Genomic DNA, 17,308 nt, shown 5'->3' with positions numbered 1-17,308 from the left:
CGGGACAATTCTCAGAATAGGACGCCTGCCTCTGGGAGTTAAATCGAAGCTGTCACTAGCACTGAATGGTCTGATTAGGACAAGACGAAGCCTCCTGTAGTCGTCCAGGCTAAGGTGAGGGCAAAATAATGGATTCTTGAAAGCTACGTCTGAATGCATGTATATGTGAAATGAGCAAACTCAAGATTGACTGACTAACTGGAAACTAAGGTTGAGAAGAAGATGAAAATGATGAAGGGAAGATGATTTGGTCCCGAGGAAAGAAGATCTGTCTCTACTCCTCTTAAAGTGAAGAAAAGGGCGTTCTCCCTGCCCCTGTACCCATTTTCCCTGATGTCCGGCCTGGCCCCACTACAAGAATAAACTGTACCATTTTGTGATTTCAGCTAGTCGCGTCGTTACCATTCACTCCGCTTCGACCAAGCACTTGTGAAGTCACTAATTCGTAGTCCAACACTTTCTCATGGTCGGCACTTGATTGGGCTCCTTAAATTAGTCAAGCTTCTTCCATAGACCAATGCTCACGTCTTCAGTCATTAAGACGTGCACGAAGCAATTCACAGAGACCGTCACCGTCAGAAACCCAAAACAGTACTGTCTGATCCCTATGCTGCCATATACATTGTCCACGAAACCGCCTCAGAAGCAAGTCAGCAGGGTGATAAAGAACTCGGCACTTTCTGTTGCTAATTCTAAGGGTGGAGGTGTGGTGCGATATGTCTATATATTTGAGTTGCGCTGCGTCCTCTGCTAATTATCTGCATATGAAAATGGGAGCATTTAGGGCGTGTAGCAACGATAACAATGCAATGCAGTCGCGTAAGTGATATGGAAAAGGAACAAAAGTAAAACTGTGGTGGAGTGGCTGCAACAAAAAAACCAAATTACTAGAGCAGAGACAAAGAGGGTGACTGTTATTTACAGTAGAACTAGTAGTCCATTGTGGGTGGGAGACAAGCTGGATGAATGTCACGTCCCCTGTTTTTTACCATCACAAGGCCGAAGGGTCGACCTTTGGCCACAGTAATGTCCAGAACGTTGTGGATGGCAAGACAAGGAAGAAGAGGTTCAGGAAATACATTCTGTGGAGCGCGAGAAACATTATCGGGAATATGATCATGGGGGTGAGATGCAAATCCAGTATGGAACAGACTAAAGAAGACGGACAGAATGTTCTTTTTCTCTTATCAGAAGGCAACGGGTTAACCATGGAAAAGAACGAATAGTGTACGTCGGATGAATTGTGCGGCGTTAGGGGCCAAAATTTTCTGAACCAATTTAGGATGGCATTGATTGATAGAAGGCTAGCCTTCCATGATATCCCTCTCAATAGAATGCCTAGTGCACCACCGCCAACAAAAACCCATCAAACGCTGCCCCCGCCATCCCCCTATGCGAAGAAACCGTCGGCACAAGCGTCGCTGTCACCCTCTCATCCCTCCCCACCTTTGTCATTAGCGACTCCGTCCCAGCATCCGTCGTCTCGCTCTCCAACAACTGCCTAACCACGTTATCCACATAAATACCCCCCTTCGCCCGCGTCAGTCGAACAGCCCAATCAAAGTACTCCCCCTGCCTCTCCCAATCCGCATCAATAAACACCATATCGAACTTCCTTCCCTCCTGCTCCAATTTGGGGAGCACATCCAGCGCGGCACCGAGAATCATCTCGGCGTCATGACCAGCAGCGGAGATGTTCTCGAGTGCCACGGCCTGGTGACGAGGGTTGATCTCGATGCTCGTTACTTTGGCCCCGGTTTCAGCGAAGCAGAGGGTGGAGTAGCCACCTAAAGTGCCGATTTCGAGCACGGACTTTGCGCCCAGTAGACGGCATTGGACGGATAGGTATTGTCCTTGGAGTGGGGAGATGGCAATTGGAGGTAGACCATGCTTTTGGGAGTTGGAAAGGGCATGGGCCAGGTGCGGATTAGGGCGGAGAAGGGTGGATTGGGCGAGGGAGTCGATGGTGGAGGCTTGGCTGAGTTTGTCGGTGGAAGAGTAAGACATCTTGAATGTTAGGTAGGTATAGAAAATGTGTCTGGAATTTGGCTTACAGAGGGTCGTCTGGGTGTGTAGGGAATGTGCGATGCCACTGCGGAATATTCGGTGCATACTTTGAATATATAGAAGAGTAACAGTTGGTGTTCATTTATGTATGCAACCTTAAAAGCTCCTCGACCGGGAGGCACAAAAGTCAAGGAGTTTCTGACACTGTTGTTTGAATCGGACCATAATAGGCAGCTACTGCAGTATCAACGAATAAAGATGTTTGGTCGGGATTGCGCAATATCGACGGATGGCTTACACGGTAAGTATCTTGCATTAGCTCCGACTATAAGCTCCGGGCCCTACCCTTAAAACCGCAAGAGCGCGATCTACGATACACCTTCGGAGCTCCGGTCTAAATGGAGTTGGCTATATTGGGGCCGGAAATCGGGATGACATCTCTCCGGCTTACATCAAATGACCTGTTTCGCTGCACAGTATTCGCGAGCATCGGACTGCGAATCGAAGATCAGCGATCGAATCTGATAACGGAATGGTAGATCATTATGACTGGAACTGATAATATGCGGGATTACCATCTCCTGACCGTGGGAGGGGGTTGTTACTCTTTGTACATTTGATTTCCTTGGTCTGAGAGATAGCGGATCATTTGGGTTGCGTCGAGAAGCTCATTTTGATGAGAGACAAGTTGAAGGAAACAAGATGTGTGGGTCATGTTACTACTAGTACTGTGGTTTCTACTCACTCGGCTAGAGCATACCCCTAGAAGAAACTCATTCGTCTTCTACGTCTTCTTATGTTCACCGCCTTGGTTTCTATGTAGGTGATGAGTGTTCAATTTTGGATTTGGTTAAGTTCGATTTGATACAGTTATCAAGAGTAATGCTTGCCCTTTAAGATGCACAAATCAAAGTCCTTTTGGCCGTCATGATAGAATACGTTTTATTTAATTCCCTTCATTACCTGCAGTAATTGTAGATATTTGCCACGCTGATGGTTTTACCTCCACATCCTCTTCCGAGTCGACCATGCGGCCTTAACAAGTGACGTAGGGCTTCATGACAATTCTATCTCATCTGCCTATCAGACGATTCAAACTCCTTATCAGCGCTTCAGTGTCTTTTGCAAGCGCAGCGATCTCGTAACGACTCTTCGTCTATGACGCACAGAACCTGGCGGGGGCCAGCACTTTTTCTATAGCACACCCTCCATCGAGTTGCATCTCGCTGCACGTTCCTTCGATGGGCCGTCCGAGGAACGTGCTGCGCCAAATTTCAGGCATGCCAGACTCTCGGAGGGATGCTGTGGAAGCGACATTGTCTTCGAAGACTTGAATTGGACCAATTGGCACAGAGCACATTTTTCAAATAGTACGGCCGGTTACTGCTATTGGACTAATTGTGCAAATTGTATTTCATTAAATGTGTGTTGACCTCTGAAGACTTCCAAAGGAGTGAACTGTGGCCATAAGGGCCTTATATAGATATGTCCGCATCTTCCTTCGTCCACCGTCCTCTTCTGCCGTATTGCCAAGACTCGTCGAAAGCAGTCTCTTTGAAATTCTCCTGTCGTACTTGTTCCTTCGTCCGTACCCTCTGCTTCCATATGTCAGTCCCTGTCCCTTTCCCTCCTTGCGTATATCGATAATCATAATCCAGACGCACGGTGCGCTCGAATCCCAGCAAGTTGTATGATTTCCCTGCAAGGTCAAAACCAATTACTGATCCTATGCCACAGCCATGGTAAAACCCAGTAGCTTAACCAATTTAATCATTCTATTATTCAAGTTAACAATTAGAAGAGCAAATGCATTCTAGCCAGCTACGTCATGCACACCCTTTTGCGTCACTTTCTTGTTTCCCAAAGTGCCACCTGTGACGAACCCAAGCTTGTTATGTACCATTTGTTGAGTCATACGGTATAGCAGTATAACATACCTCAAGAGATTCATCCGACGCCGCCACGCAAATCACGGAAAGAATTTATTCTTAGGCCGCGGAAGGCCAAGATGCTCACGCAAAGTCGCCCCTTCATACTCTTGCCGGAACAGCCCGCGACGCTGCAACTCAGGCACCAAACGCTCCGTCACGTCATGCAACCCCTGAGGCAGAAATGGGAAAACGACAGTAAATCCATCCGCCGCTCCCTGATCCAGCCAAGTTGTCATCTCATCTGCAATAGTCTCAGGCGTGCCCACAAAGGCCAGCCCAGAATATCCACCATACCGCTGGGCAAGCTGCCGCACAGTCAGGCCTTCCTGCTCAGCCAGCTTGATGACGCCCGCCCGGCCAGTCTTGCTAGCGTTCGTCTCTGGAATCTGCGGCAGCGGTCCATCGGGGTCAAACCCAGACGCATCATGCCCCAGCGCAACCGACAATGACGCAATAGCACTGTCATAGTGGACCAAACTATCGAGCGTAGTACGCTTGGCCTTGGCCTCCTCGACAGTATCACCAATAACAAAGAACGCAGCGGGCAATATCTTAAGATGTTCCCGCTTCCTTCCCACCTCCCCCATCCGCCGCTGAATATCCCCATACAACGCCCTCCCCGCCTCCAAGTCCTTCGGCGAACAAAAAACCACCTCAGCCGTCTCTGCCGCCAACTGGCGTCCCGGCTCGCTCTGCCCAGCCTGCACAATAACGGGCCACCCCTGTACGGGCCTCGCAATATTCAACGGCCCCCTAACCTTTAGCTCAGGTCCCTTGTGGTCCAGGACATGCATCTTCTCCGGATCGAAGTAAATGCCGCTTTTCTGGTCCAGGATAAACGCATCATCGGCAAAGCTATCCCACAGCCCTGTAACGACGTCGTAGAACTCCCGGGCCCGCTTGTACCGCTCTCCATGCTCAGCATGTTCATCCTGGCCGAAATTCCGCGCGGAGTCCGGGTTCGCCGTGGTGACAATGTTCCACGCCGCGCGGCCGGCACTGAGATGGTCTAGCGAGGCGAAGCGGCGCGCGATGTGGTAGGGTTCATCATACGTAGTTGAAGCCGTGGCCGCGAGGCCGATCCTGTCCGTTACTGCAGAAAGGGCCGAAAGCAGGGTGAACGGCTCGAAGGAGGTGACGGTGTGGCTGCGTTTGAGCGCCTCGACGGGCATGTTCAGCACCGCGAGGTGGTCTGCCATGAAGAAGGCGTCGAATTTGGCTGCTTCGAGCTTCTGGATGAAGGATTTGAGGTGAGTGAGGTTGAAATTGGCGTCGGCGTAGGAGCCTGGGTAGCGCCAGGCGCCGGTGTGCAGGCTTACGGGGCGCATGAAGGCCGTGAGGTGCAATTGCTTGGATTCAGTCATCTTTATTTTGGTATTTCCTGGCGTAGGTGAAATAATCTGAATATCTGGTATAAGCTGGTTGTCAGGTTTCATGATGGGGTATCGCCGTTATTAGTTGGTCCCGATGAGCTGACAAAACACCCCGAAGGTACGGATAGGTGGTCAAGTATTAGTAATCCAAGAGATATTGTCATTGCGGGCCAAAGTGTCGCAACTTTATTGCCCTCTGAGAGGTTGACGGGAAGTGCAGTCAGAAGTGAGGGGTAACTCCTTGTGATTTCATGATCAACGCCGGTGGATTCTAGAGAACTCCAATTGTAAGTCGATACGAGAACGAAAAGTTTCTACGGAAGTTTCATGTTTTATCGAGTGGGTATACAGCCAGTGCACGTAGAGGGGACTTACCGACTGAGGTACCTAACATGAACGCTCGTGGATGGCCTGAAAATAAGCAACGCTGTCCCTAGTCCCATTCCCAGTGATACTCAGACGATTATCGTTCATATTCCACCATTCCACCAAGAGATACGTATAAGTCGGCTTTCATTAGCGAATTTTTCGGGTATGTTTTATCTGAGAATCCGCAACTGAGAAGGTTGCCGTTAGATTTTGCAGACTTCCGTTAACAAGTGCATCGGGACGAAACAGTGAGCTTTTGGTGCACTCAGATACTCTTGAGAGGCATGAAATTTGATGAAAAGTGCTGGTTTCTTGTGACTTGTCATAGTTTTTATGTGTTCTACATTATACTCTTAATGAATTCTTCATATAAAGATCAACTTATCGTTACTCGTGTACTAAGATGTTGTTGAAAGTATGTACTTGGTTCTCCCCTATATTCCAGTATGCCAACCTGGTTGGTTTTCGTTGTTCCTATGGAACCACCTGCTTGCCCTTTCCCGCATGTATTTCCTCAGTAGGTATTTTTCGCCCCGGGGCCCACGCATCAGTATCCATGTCTCTTGTTTCCCACGGATGTGGCTTCCGCGCATATACGACATACCTACCACCCAAATATCAGCAGTATTCTCAGCGCAAATTCCCCCTCATCTCTGCCCCCAAGGAAATATCATACTTACCATGGAAAATACGTATGGTTCCGCCTATCACCAATCTCTCTCTTGGCCTGCGCTATAAGCTCCTCCGTTGCTTCGGGGGTCAGCCCCGCAAGCCCAGTGAGCTTCCGAAGCGAGTCGATGACTTTCAACATGTTCTGCTCACCAAACCGGCCCATCTGCTTGAAACCAGGGTCTGGGGGCCAGGGGTTGATGGGCATGGGCACAAGCCGCTCGACCACGTCCACGAAGCCCGTTTCGAAGAGGTAGTCCTTGTAAAGGCGCGTCCTGGGCATGTCTCGGCCGATAGCGGCAGCACCTTTCGCAAAGAGCTCATTCCAGCGCTCAAAGGCGGGAGCTGAGGCAAAGGTAATTAGATTAGCGAATTTATTTGATGCCTGTTTCCTCATTCCCAAGGGTATGTCAACTTGCCCTTTGATGTGTGATCTGAGTAGCCAAATTGACCGCCGGGGTCCATAAACTCAATGTACCCCCCTGCGTTCATGTGGTCGAACGACTTCTTAATGACCGTCGTGATGTCGTCGAAACAGGTAAGGACGGCTCGGAGGTGAATGTAGTCAAACTTGTATGGGAATAACCACTCTGCCATTTCCGAGTTTTCCCGCTCGAACGAACAATTCGTTACCCACGGGCTAGGCTGTATCCTACTCAAGTCTGTGCCAACAACCTTTGACTTTGGGTTCTGGTCGGCGTATTCGAGTGCCCAGATGCCTGTCCCCGTGGCGATGTCCAAGACATATTCTGGCGATTGTACTGGAGCTAGACCCAGCCTTCCTTCAAGGAGCATGGTGCATATGGCATGCTGAAGATCTATCAGTCTCGATTAGCATGCACGTCCGGTTTGTACATTAGTTGGGCGGCAAAAGGGTTTACCTAAACGATCTTGCTCCACCTAGTGGGTGCTAAGCACGCTGGTTCAACATTTCAGCATAATATATAAGGACTTACGCCGTCATTGGGCATAAGTTATGCTTGCATTGATTAGTATAAACATGCTCTATAGGTACATATGACGACCATAACGTACTGCCTTGTTGGTATCCGTGATACACTGGCACGATGAAAGATTAGTAATTAAAGATGCCAATGGCAATTCGTGAAATTACGTCATGTAGTAGAATAGGGTAGCATACATCTCCCATCCGGTCTCAAGACGGCATCTGGCTCTACGACGGAGCATCCCCTGTAAGTGGTTGAGTGGAGGTGCAGGTGGGCTGTGTAGGGACGGTTTACTAACGTCGGCTGCCCATCTATGTGTACAAGAGGTCCGTCATCCACTTCAAGCGTAAAGCCGCCCACGGAAGGGATAGATGACCCTGGCGGTCCGCTTGCTGGAGTTGGTAGAAGAAATTGCAGTGCTGGGACAGGCTGCGGAAGCGTACCTGCATACGTCTCTTTGAAGTTTGGCAGTCCTGAGTAGGACATTAAATTGTCGCTATTGGTGGGTGTTTCTCCTTCTAGTGACCGGCTGCTGTATCCCTCTATGTCTTGGTGGCGCGTCTCGGTGAGAAACCCTGCGTCTCTCGATATGTCCTGAGATATGGTACCGCTTTCCCTTCCTTCTTTGCGGCTCTGGGCCTTTTTGTGGTCCATTTCTGTTTGGGATTCATAGTCTGGGGGCATCTTCGCGAACGCTGTGGCTTGGTCATACCGAATAAGAAGGCTGCGACGAGGGAGACATCTTATATCCGGAAGCACAAGGTTTCTACCTTTCAATTTAATTTTCAGGCATCATTGGCCAAGGAGCCTTTTAAGCCGCTCACGTGGCTTGGTGTTACTTGTCAGCGGGAAAGAGCTCGTCGCCCTTGCACTGTTACAAGCGGCTGTTAACTTGCATATGGACCCAAAAACGAGCCAGTCATCATATTTTCGGAGCTGGCGTGTCTTTATCGGCACTTATCAGACCAATCACCTTGTCGTATACTTTGTTAGAAATTGCTAAAGATCCGCCTGTGTAGGATTCGTCTGCTATATGGTGTCATTTACCCGGAACATGCATGGTGGAAAGAATGCAACATGATTCATTTATTCTAACTTCTATCAGGTTATGTATAACGTGATGTAAAATAGGTACATATCACCTAGGAACATGTGGTATCTACACAGCAACCCTCGGTTCGACTGGTATAGGCTAGGTAATAGCCCCGATAGTACGTTTATTTGCGGTTACTACAACCAAAATATTGCCTACCTAACCCTCTACTGTAAACTATGTAGTAGAGAAAGAGGCATCCTTCAGACAGATCTTAAAGGCGTATCACTGTCTCTGTACAATCTCTGTAATAGTATACTAGGTAGAAAAGGGCTACTTAACTACCTAGCTAGTACAAAAATCGCTACGATGATTTGGTAGTTATGCCAATGATAGCCAGACTGTGAAGGAAAGATTTTTTCAAGTATTTACGGATATAAAAGCGGGACGGAAGTTACCCTTCTTCCTGGGCTTTAATAACCTAGGAGAGTTTATAGGTGCATAATCCCCTATTACTCTTTTATACACTGTAGCTAGGCTACTTCACTGCCTTCATAAGCCGCAGGCTTCTATAAGGCAGTATAATAAACCAGATTTAAAAACCTCTCAGTTTTCCTAACGAAGTGAGTCCAGGTGTACCTTTCATATTTCACCTTCACGCTCGAAATTTCAAATAATTAGTATATATTACGCCTCCATCGAAAACTACCCTGTGTTCAAAAAGTATCTATATTTATTTATGCGTCACCCGAAACCCTTTCTGTCGTGCCTTTCCGCTATCGCGTCAGTTCTCATTCAAATGGCTTCTGTCCGTAGACAGCGTACTTGTCCATTAATTATAAACCTCAAACGTTCGATGAGACGTTGTTAAATCGCTTACAATGGTGTGCGGCAGTGAGTATTCTCATCCAGGACCTCGCTCTGGACTTCTTTAACAAGTTTATTAATTCGTTTTCAAGCTTGACAAGTTAACAACTCTTCAATAAATGCATCGAGTACACTCTTCTCACACTCTCCTCATATTGCATGTGTCGAACTTATAACGAGTAGTGCAGTTGAGTAGTAACAAATTCGACACTCGAGCTACCCATTATGAACATTTTCGGATTGCTTGGCTATATATTCTGCAATTTCTCATGCTTCTGCTGCTGGAGATACAAATCCTTTCCAACTGTTCTTCAATCGGATAGCCCTGGATAAGTCTCCTTCTCAACTCGCTATGGCTTACACCTTTTCAGTTCGTCTGACGAGAATCAAATGACTCAAAGTCTACTAAAATCACGGTCAACTAGTCTCGACCCCACTTAACCTAATTTTCAGTTCAGTAACTTGATATGAAGGATCCCCCTAGAAAAGCTCTTGAGCGCGTTTTAATCGCAAGCCACGAAAAAGGCCATAGGTAAGATTTATATGAAGGCCAAAAAAGAGATGTTTTTTTTTTCTTTCTTTATGATGGTTACTTCTGGTTTGAAGCGGGGTTTTGTAGCCCTACGCTTGGCCGTACCTTCCCATCTAGGTATTCTCCAACTACTCGCCCTACTATGGGCGCCTAGCGTGCTAGAGGTGTTAGTATTAAGGGTGCAGCCGGCCGATTTAAATAATCTTCTTCAGCAGTTAACATTAACACTAAGTGCGGATTATTCGCCTCCCACTACTGTGGCGGCCGCGCTAAGGTCTTGACCGTACAGCAGCCTCGATACACTACCAGAATCGTAAGATAAACCCCTAGAATCAGCTAGGTATCCCTATTGAAGACGGGACGAAGCAGGCTATTTCATATACCGTAATACTATCAAGGCCGCCTCAAGTTATAGAACCTACACTATCAGAAGTCCCTACGCCGAATTTATTTAACCTTAAGGGTCGTAGGGGTTAGAATTAGCGTTTGTAAGCTAATTTCCCTTAAAATAATATAGTATTTGTAGCGAAGTATATTGACGACGGGCAATGTATACCTGCAGGTTTAAGGTGAAGAAAATGGAGACGAATAACAAGATCATTAGCAAGATCAGTTATCCGGGAGTGTAACAGAAAGAAAGATCGAGAACCTTGTCGCCCTGACCAGACCAACGAAACAAGACCTGAAGTAGGTTATTTGTAGCGCCGACTCGACTATTGTCGAAATCTCGCAAGCTTAAATCAAGTACTGTCGAGGCACACAGAGGGATATAGAATTGTGATGTATTTGTGGGATCGCACTGGTACTAGTATTCCAGCTACATACGAAGGTAAAGAAGGGAAGTACAGGTGGGGGGGTCCAATGTTAGGCAACCTTGATGGGCTTTGCCAAGACCATCAAGGTTACCACGTGACTTAGCCCTTCGGGACTAAGTCCAACCTTCGTGCTCCATAGGACTAGATAGAATGTCATGCTTTTACAACCTCACAAATCTTTGACCACCTTTGCGTGTAACATCCAAGTCGCAGACAGGCACTTAAGTATCTTGCCCGTATCCCACGTGACTGTAGGCCACTGATACGAAAAGGTAGGGGGACCCACTGGTTAGATGAATCCCATTCAATTAGATACTATAACGTTGCGCACTGCTGCATTATAGCATCCTCCCCCCTAGGTGCACGCATCAGCCACTAATCCCACACGCCCTCTTGGCCTAGGTTAACTGCCAGACCTCCTTGCTTATGAAGCTATTCCCATCCTCGTCATCGCTCTCTAGCTAACTATCCCTTTTATTCCTCAATAGAACTTCTCTCCAAGTATTTCTCTGAGTCCCGGGGGTGCTACCGTGCGATACGTCTTAGCTTCGCCGTCGTCATCGTCGTTAGAGCCGGTCTTCCTGTCCTTGCAGTCCCTCGCGATATGCCCCCTCTTACTACAAGTGTAGCAGCGTACCTTACTTATATCTCTGCCGTCGCTACGACTTTAACTACTTATTAGCCTCTTATTCTTCTGATCCTGACTATCGCAGAATTTAGCAGTAAAGTCGGCGTAGACCTGGTCGATAGAGAGAGTATTCTGCCGTAACGTTGACTTCATACGATTAGCCCAGTCGGTAGCGTTCTCTCTAACGCTATTAACGAATATTATGATCCGTTGTGCCACATTCGTCGGCATCTTGACTTCTTCGTTCCGTCTGACTAGGCGCCTGAACTCTACAATATGGTCTAGAACAGAAGACTTATTCGTACCACTCCAGGTTAGGTACTGTAGTTGGCTCTAAAGCTCTATCTTCTGATCTGTTCCTTAGCTCTGGCAGGCATTTTGTAACATGGCTAGTATCGCTGAGCCCTTGGTTAAGCCGGCTATGACGGCTATCGGCTCCTCCTTTGATACGTGACCCCATGGGGGGTTATCCTGTAGCTATAGATAAGATAGATAAGAGCTATAAAAGAGCTCTGCCAGGCCAGAATAGCTGACCTGGCCATCCTTTCCCAATACAACAATTCACACCCCATATGCACTCGCATCATCCTTGATGTTGGCTATGACCGCGGCGGCTATTTTCGCTTCGTCGATTGTCGTGAAGTACCCCGTATCGCTATCCTCGTATCCGATCGCCGAGAGGAACACATGTAGGCTTGTCTTCCACGACTCCTAATTGTCGTCACCGGCCAGCTTGTTCTCATCTGCCAGCTTGAAGGTGAAGTGGCCCCAGTCTAGATACGTCTCGATGATCTTCTTGATGATAGCTTTCTTGTCTTCGGCGCCGGCGCCCTCTGGCTTTTGGTCGCTTATCTTCGTCTTAATACACAGCCCTGGCATACAGCCTCCTCGGGGACACATAGTCCGATGGTTGACACACAGTCGATTGAGTTGGCACACAGCCTTCTCGGGGAGACACAGTCCAATGGTTGACACACAGTCGATCAGGTTGGTACACAGCCTTGGCACACAGCCGATTGGACACACAGTCCTCTAATCCTTGTTGCGTTACCTGGGGTAGGTACATAGCCTGTCTCCTGCAACGGCTTGATTAGACACACAGTCCGCCGTGCGATTACCGAATTAATCGAAGGAAACGGTCGAATAATCATCGTGACGGCGACCTCGATGAGCCTTCAGGAATGCCAGCACTCCCGACCGAGAGATGCTACCATGTGGGATCGCACTGGTACTAGTATTCCAGCTACATACGAAGGTGAAGAAGGGAAGTACAGATGGGGGGGTCCAAGCCGCACAAAGGTACTTAAGTATCTTGCCCGTATCCCACGTGACTGTAGGCCACCAATCCCACAGTATTGAGGAAAGCTAAGCTAGAGCTGGTGGGTTGGAATCAAGTAGTAGTGGTGGCCACACACGGACCATCTCTGGCAAGTACAAGTCGAGACACATTTTTGGTATGAGTTTCACCGTCTCTTAAGGGTGAGGAGGCATCCTCTCTCTTAAGCCTCATATAGGCATAGGCAAAGATGCTAATATGGGGGTTTAACCGTGTCATTAGGTTCATGATAGTCATTCTAAAAACAATTTTTAATAAGCATTTGAGGTTGGTCGAAGAGCAGAACTATCACCCCTGAGTAACAAAGCTGCTGGAGAAAATGTATCGGTGTGACCTTAGGCGATGAGAAAGAGTGGACTTAATTGGGTCATATTGTTGAGAAATTACTCATCAGAAGAGCAACCCTTGTGACATCTCTCACATTTAAACCCAAGCAGCGCAGATTCCCAAGCAGAACTGGGACCGGTTTCGTGTAATGGCACGTAATGGCACGGCCAGAAGAGAAATCACACCTGTATCAGGTTAGATCTTGCCGGATGGCTTGTGCTTTCTATTTTCCCCAGGTATAGTTGGACAGTCTCTATTTGTATCAGGTTATTATCTCGGAATACGTAAGCAAAGTACAGCAGAGCGGTTGGAGGGAAAAGAGGTACTCGACGAATGGCGAAATTGCTCCGTCCTTATTAGCCACTCTTCTTTTGTTCTTCGGTTGTAGTACCTCGTTGATCATCACGAGTTTTGACAGCCCGAGTGCAGGGCTACAGTGCAGCAGACTGCAGCTGCCTGCAGCGCCTTTGTAACACTGTGTTGTCACGTTTCGCACCATGATTGACCAGTCTCCATTTGTTTCTGCAAGCCACCGTTCTAACCATGTGTCTGAATAAGACAACGACCCTGACTGGCCACTCGCCTTTTGTTTCGGCTCTGCCTAGCCCCAACAGGATAGACCAGTTGCAGATCTATCTACAAGGCAGAAAAGATATGGAAGTGCCAAGACCAGGCGTTCCTGTGCTTACCATTTGGTCGCCTGGCTTTTGCCTAAATTTTCAAGCTCAGAAAACCCCAAAAAGCAATATTTAAACGTGTCCGCACGCTGTTTTATCTCTGGGTCCAGATTTTCACGTCACTCTTCTCAAATTTCATAACTCGAAACGGCATGCTCTCATTTTGGCTGCGAACTTGATACTACCAAGGACAATGGAGCCGGGCTCAGTGGCATCTTCGCAAGCTGAAGGCTCAGTGCAAAAGTTCCTGCATATCCCATATGAAAAACGATGGGATTCCCTCAAACCAGCTATAATAGGGATCTATATGGAGGAGAAAGACAAGATTGCCCATCTTGTACAGCGGATGAAAAACGAGTACAGCTTCGAAGCTCAGTCAGTTGCACTGTTTTCAAATATCTCGTTCAATTCAAGAGTTGACAATAACTTTGACCTGTAGAGCCCGTCAATATCGGTACCACTTCCATAAGTGGGGTATCAAGAAGAGAACGACCACCGAGGAGAAAAAGGCCATCACCACAGTCCTTGGAAACGTCGCAAGGCAGAGTGTGTCAGCACATCTAATGTTGTCATTAATCAAGGCGGCTTTGAAAAGGCAGTGGACAAGAAACAGCTCAAACGGCACAACAACGATAGTATTCGACATGATCTCCTATCTTTGACATGGAAAACAGGACTGTGAGTCACCACCAATGCCCTGGCATCATGTTGAAATGGTCCCTCCCTGAACTGCAACGCAGGTTTCTTCAACGGGATCTCCCCTACGAGGCTTTGGTTCGCAACATGGGTGGCTTTTCTGCTGCTAGCCCTACAACTCCAGCCTACCTCACCGTGAATAGTCCCGAAGCTACCTATTCGTCATCGCCAACTCAACAGGGATTATCGCCAACGATACTGTTGGTACAACGGAAGGTGTTGGCAGATAGGGCAAAGCTCTTCCTGGAGGGCAAGGAGAAGGACCTGATGGCACAGATGGGAAATATGGAGAGGAAGTATTGCTCTCTTTCCAGCTATCATCATGACTCGGTTCTGACAAATGAAACCCGGTTAGGACTGTAGCAACCTGGTTGCATGACTTTTGGACGTACTCATTCATGACCACCAAGTACTGGGGAAAGGGGCCAAGATCTAGACTGCGTCTTTGATCAACTTCAAGTCCTTTGCGGGACAATCTATTTCAACAACTCCCAACCTGCAAATTGACGAAGAACAGCAGGGGGCAGCACAGACCCCCGTTCAGTTAAATTCAACGCTCAATAGCCCTACACAGCTGTGTAGATGGGCAATTCACTGTGAAGAGACGATAAGCTATGAAAGAATAGATTCACCTCCACCAAAATCGCAGGATGAAGCTGAGGAACAATTCAACATAGAAGACGACTCCACCTGGAATGAATGGCCTGCCCAAGAAGCTGCTCCTGGTCTCGCGACCACACTCGCCCAAGGCCTTCAGAGTACTACGTTTTCTTCGATACAAAGCGAGGATCTTGAGTGACGCCTTCACTGAGCAAGGCCGAATCCCTGGAGAAGAGGTCGACCCATGTGGAAGGTAGGACGCGGACTCGCCATGTGTCCGCTTCCTGTATGCCTCTGGGAATCCGAAAATTCCACCCGCATGGAAGCATCCATTCTGCCATACATCTGTGCAAGTGGTTTGCCATTGCATATCGGCGATGTTTTAGGTGGGATGGCCGTCCATGCTTTGGTTCTGGCGACTTACCATTTGGCCAATTCTGGAATACTGGGAGAAACCCTTTTTGGCATGGTCGCATGCCTAGTCTGTCTCCTGACGTTCCGTGCCGATCCCTGCACTAAGGTGGAGGTTTCTATTCAAGAATTTCTGGGGCATAACCAACCTGATCAGTGCCAACACTCGCCCATGGACGCGGCCGAGCTCGGATCAAGCATTCCAATTGAAATAATCAATTCATGGACGCCTGGGGCACAATTGGGCTGGAAAGCATTCATGGCCGTCTTGCAATCCAACATAACCCAGCGTTCGTTGGGCAAGGTTGACAACGACCGCACAGCGGATGCTAGAATTTCGAACACCGACCATGAAGATTCGGACCACGAGAATGACCGCATGCAGGGCTGTGATAGTGTTATTCACTACGATGAGCAACCTTATGGCCCAAGATCATTTATTGCGACAGCAAAAGTTTGGGCATGATTTGGGCAGCGATTCAAGCCGAGCTGTTGACCTATCGTCGAGTACACGAGGAAGATTCGTGGCTATCGCCTAGATTTGATCTACGAAATGTCGTGAATGGGTTGAGTAGAGGTGACGATCAGTGTCTGAATAATCTTATTGAAGATGACGATGAGGATAGATTGCGAGAGTTTTCTCGATGCGGGACTTTCACGGAGGCGAGGAACCCATTTTGTGCTCTGAGAGAAGATGCTTGTGCTTCATATTACTCCAATCTTGACGACTGGAAGCGCACGACATTCATCCGGGAGATTGCCTGAGAATAATATGCATAGTAGATGCAGAGTTCATGTGAATTATTTGATTTCCCTGCTGAATGAGAAGCATAAGTTAGTCATCCAGGCGCCACAATGTTCTCTCGTGTTAATCCACCATGAAATCCCACATTCTGGCCCCAACCTTGGTATCATTTCCCATTGAGCCAATCTCACTGTCACCATTGAACAGAGCATAGGAATTGTGATGCTGAGACACTCAGATATTCATGATGGCAGAGCTGCGGGGTCTCTGATGCTAGGTGCGGCATGACGGAAAAGTTTATGGAGGCGTAGGTGATAACCAAGTTTGCTTCGATGATACTTCGAAAGTGAAAACAACCAGAATACCAATTTTCTAGGTTCTGAACATATTGGGCTTCATTATCAAAGTGGTCGGCAAAGATAAACATTATCACATCGGTGACGATATTTGCAATGGTAGTGGCCAAGTACAATGCCATCACGCTAACGCAGGAACCTTCTAATTGAGGGAGTGACATGTCCAAACTCTTGCTGACAGGATTGCATGACCCCAGACGATTCCAACCGTCAACCAGGAGCATGTTCTGAGCCAGCCCCTGGGAGCCAGCTGAGATCAAACGACAAGGAGGGATAATTTGGCAAAATTGCCAGAAAGGACTTGTCAGGCAGGGTACAGAATGTGAGTTGTATCAAGTGCGGTTCTGAGTACAAGATCTGCAATGGTCTGATGACCGAAGTAGTCAATGTGTTATCAAATATGGTAGATTTAATCTCAACTTTCATGATCCAATCTCGAATACAAATAGAAATGTTCGTATGGCAAGGGGCGAGCTAGCTCCATGTACTATTCACTTACAGGGTAACATGTTCGTTGCAAGCGTTCATGTTACTACTACCTTACATGTGCGAAAATCTTTGGGCAGAGACCTTGTCTCAACGGTATTCAAAGCAAGATCAGCCTCAAACTAGATCTTTGTTTACAAAGGAAATTTGAAGAAAATCTGCAATTTATATAATTACAACAGGACGTGCTCCACGGGGTGTTAGATAATATACCATGAACTTTTTCGCGTTGCAATATTGTGTGATGTCACTCTTCAGCGATATTCTAATCGATTCATGTATCAATTCACCGTTACAACAAAGCACAAGTACACACCGGTAGACCAATTATGACTCCAAACATTGGCATTGCCTTGGTAAGCCAGGCGGTTATCTCGTTTACGGTGCAACTTCAAATGAATAGCTTTATCAACTCTGAATGTCATCATCGGACTTGAGGACAAGGACCACAGGGCCAGCACAGCATACCGATCAATCAAATCAAATATAGCGGTGGGGTTTCT

The 17,308-nt window shown here is 47.6% G+C and overlaps 6 protein-coding genes across 6 annotated transcripts; 3 read left to right on the top strand and 3 right to left on the bottom strand.

Moving 5' to 3' along the window:
* Positions 1–1,162: 1,162 nt before the first annotated feature.
* On the bottom strand, positions 1,163–2,089 carry BCR38DRAFT_442356 (O-methyltransferase). The gene is made up of 2 exons (XM_040860807.1): positions 2,055–2,089; positions 1,163–2,007 (listed from the first exon to the last, which is right to left on the bottom strand). Exon 2 carries the CDS (start codon positions 2,005–2,007, stop codon positions 1,339–1,341), a length of 669 nt encoding a protein of 222 aa, XP_040712965.1. The 5' UTR covers positions 2,055–2,089; the 3' UTR covers positions 1,163–1,338.
* A 1,887-nt stretch (positions 2,090–3,976) lies between these two features.
* Positions 3,977–5,302, bottom strand: BCR38DRAFT_349446 (alkanesulfonate monooxygenase; the record flags this gene model as incomplete). Its single annotated transcript, XM_040856492.1, has 1 exon — positions 3,977–5,302. The coding sequence occupies one exon, from the start codon at positions 5,300–5,302 to the stop codon at positions 3,977–3,979; it is 1,326 nt and encodes a 441-aa protein (XP_040712964.1).
* Positions 5,303–6,070: 768 nt separating this feature from the next.
* Positions 6,071–7,171, bottom strand: BCR38DRAFT_496444 (S-adenosyl-L-methionine-dependent methyltransferase). Its single transcript, XM_040864751.1, has 3 exons — positions 6,802–7,171; positions 6,361–6,694; positions 6,071–6,284 (listed from the first exon to the last, which is right to left on the bottom strand). The coding sequence occupies exons 1-3, from the start codon at positions 7,142–7,144 to the stop codon at positions 6,155–6,157; spliced, it is 807 nt and encodes a 268-aa protein (XP_040712963.1). The 5' UTR covers positions 7,145–7,171; the 3' UTR covers positions 6,071–6,154.
* Positions 7,172–11,896: 4,725 nt separating this feature from the next.
* BCR38DRAFT_442350 (uncharacterized protein) lies at positions 11,897–12,419 on the top strand. Its single transcript, XM_040860806.1, has one exon. The coding sequence runs from the start codon at positions 11,959–11,961 to the stop codon at positions 12,205–12,207; it is 249 nt and encodes an 82-aa protein (XP_040712962.1). The 5' UTR covers positions 11,897–11,958; the 3' UTR covers positions 12,208–12,419.
* Positions 12,420–14,062: 1,643 nt separating this feature from the next.
* Positions 14,063–14,854, top strand: BCR38DRAFT_45855 (uncharacterized protein). The gene is made up of 2 exons (XM_040862179.1): positions 14,063–14,503; positions 14,563–14,854. Exons 1-2 carry the CDS (start codon positions 14,175–14,177, stop codon positions 14,654–14,656), a joined length of 423 nt encoding a protein of 140 aa, XP_040712961.1. The 5' UTR covers positions 14,063–14,174; the 3' UTR covers positions 14,657–14,854.
* On the top strand, positions 14,855–16,071 carry BCR38DRAFT_45851 (uncharacterized protein). The gene has a single exon (XM_040862174.1). It carries the CDS (start codon positions 15,052–15,054, stop codon positions 15,682–15,684), a length of 633 nt encoding a protein of 210 aa, XP_040712960.1. The 5' UTR covers positions 14,855–15,051; the 3' UTR covers positions 15,685–16,071.
* Positions 16,072–17,308: the final 1,237 nt, after the last annotated feature.

The sequence above is a fragment of the Pseudomassariella vexata genome (assembly GCF_002105095.1).
Source record: "Pseudomassariella vexata strain CBS 129021 chromosome Unknown BCR38scaffold_11, whole genome shotgun sequence".
NCBI lineage: Eukaryota > Fungi > Ascomycota > Sordariomycetes > Amphisphaeriales > Pseudomassariaceae > Pseudomassariella > Pseudomassariella vexata.
This window is presented reverse-complemented; position numbering and strand designations above follow the sequence as displayed.

Bases quoted from the DNA above. Each gene is read 5' to 3' on its own strand.
- BCR38DRAFT_496444 (XM_040864751.1), bottom strand. From the start codon at position 7,144: ATGCTCCTTGAAGGAAGGCTGGGTCTAGCTCCAGTACAATCGCCAGAA. The intron at 6,695-6,801 runs GTCAATTTGGCT...CCTTTGCCTCAG, and splicing joins TGAGTTTATGGACCCCGGCG to CTCCCGCCTTTGAGCGCTGG. The intron at 6,285-6,360 runs GTAAGTATGATA...TTTGGGTGGTAG, and splicing joins AACCATACGTATTTTCCATG to GTATGTCGTATATGCGCGGA.
- BCR38DRAFT_442350 (XM_040860806.1), top strand. From the start codon at position 11,959: ATGATCTTCTTGATGATAGCTTTCTTGTCTTCGGCGCCGGCGCCCTCT.
- BCR38DRAFT_45855 (XM_040862179.1), top strand. From the start codon at position 14,175: ATGGAAAACAGGACTGTGAGTCACCACCAATGCCCTGGCATCATGTTG. The intron at 14,504-14,562 runs GTATTGCTCTCT...AAACCCGGTTAG, and splicing joins ATGGGAAATATGGAGAGGAA to GACTGTAGCAACCTGGTTGC.
- BCR38DRAFT_45851 (XM_040862174.1), top strand. From the start codon at position 15,052: ATGTGGAAGGTAGGACGCGGACTCGCCATGTGTCCGCTTCCTGTATGC.
- BCR38DRAFT_442356 (XM_040860807.1), bottom strand. From the start codon at position 2,007: ATGTCTTACTCTTCCACCGACAAACTCAGCCAAGCCTCCACCATCGAC.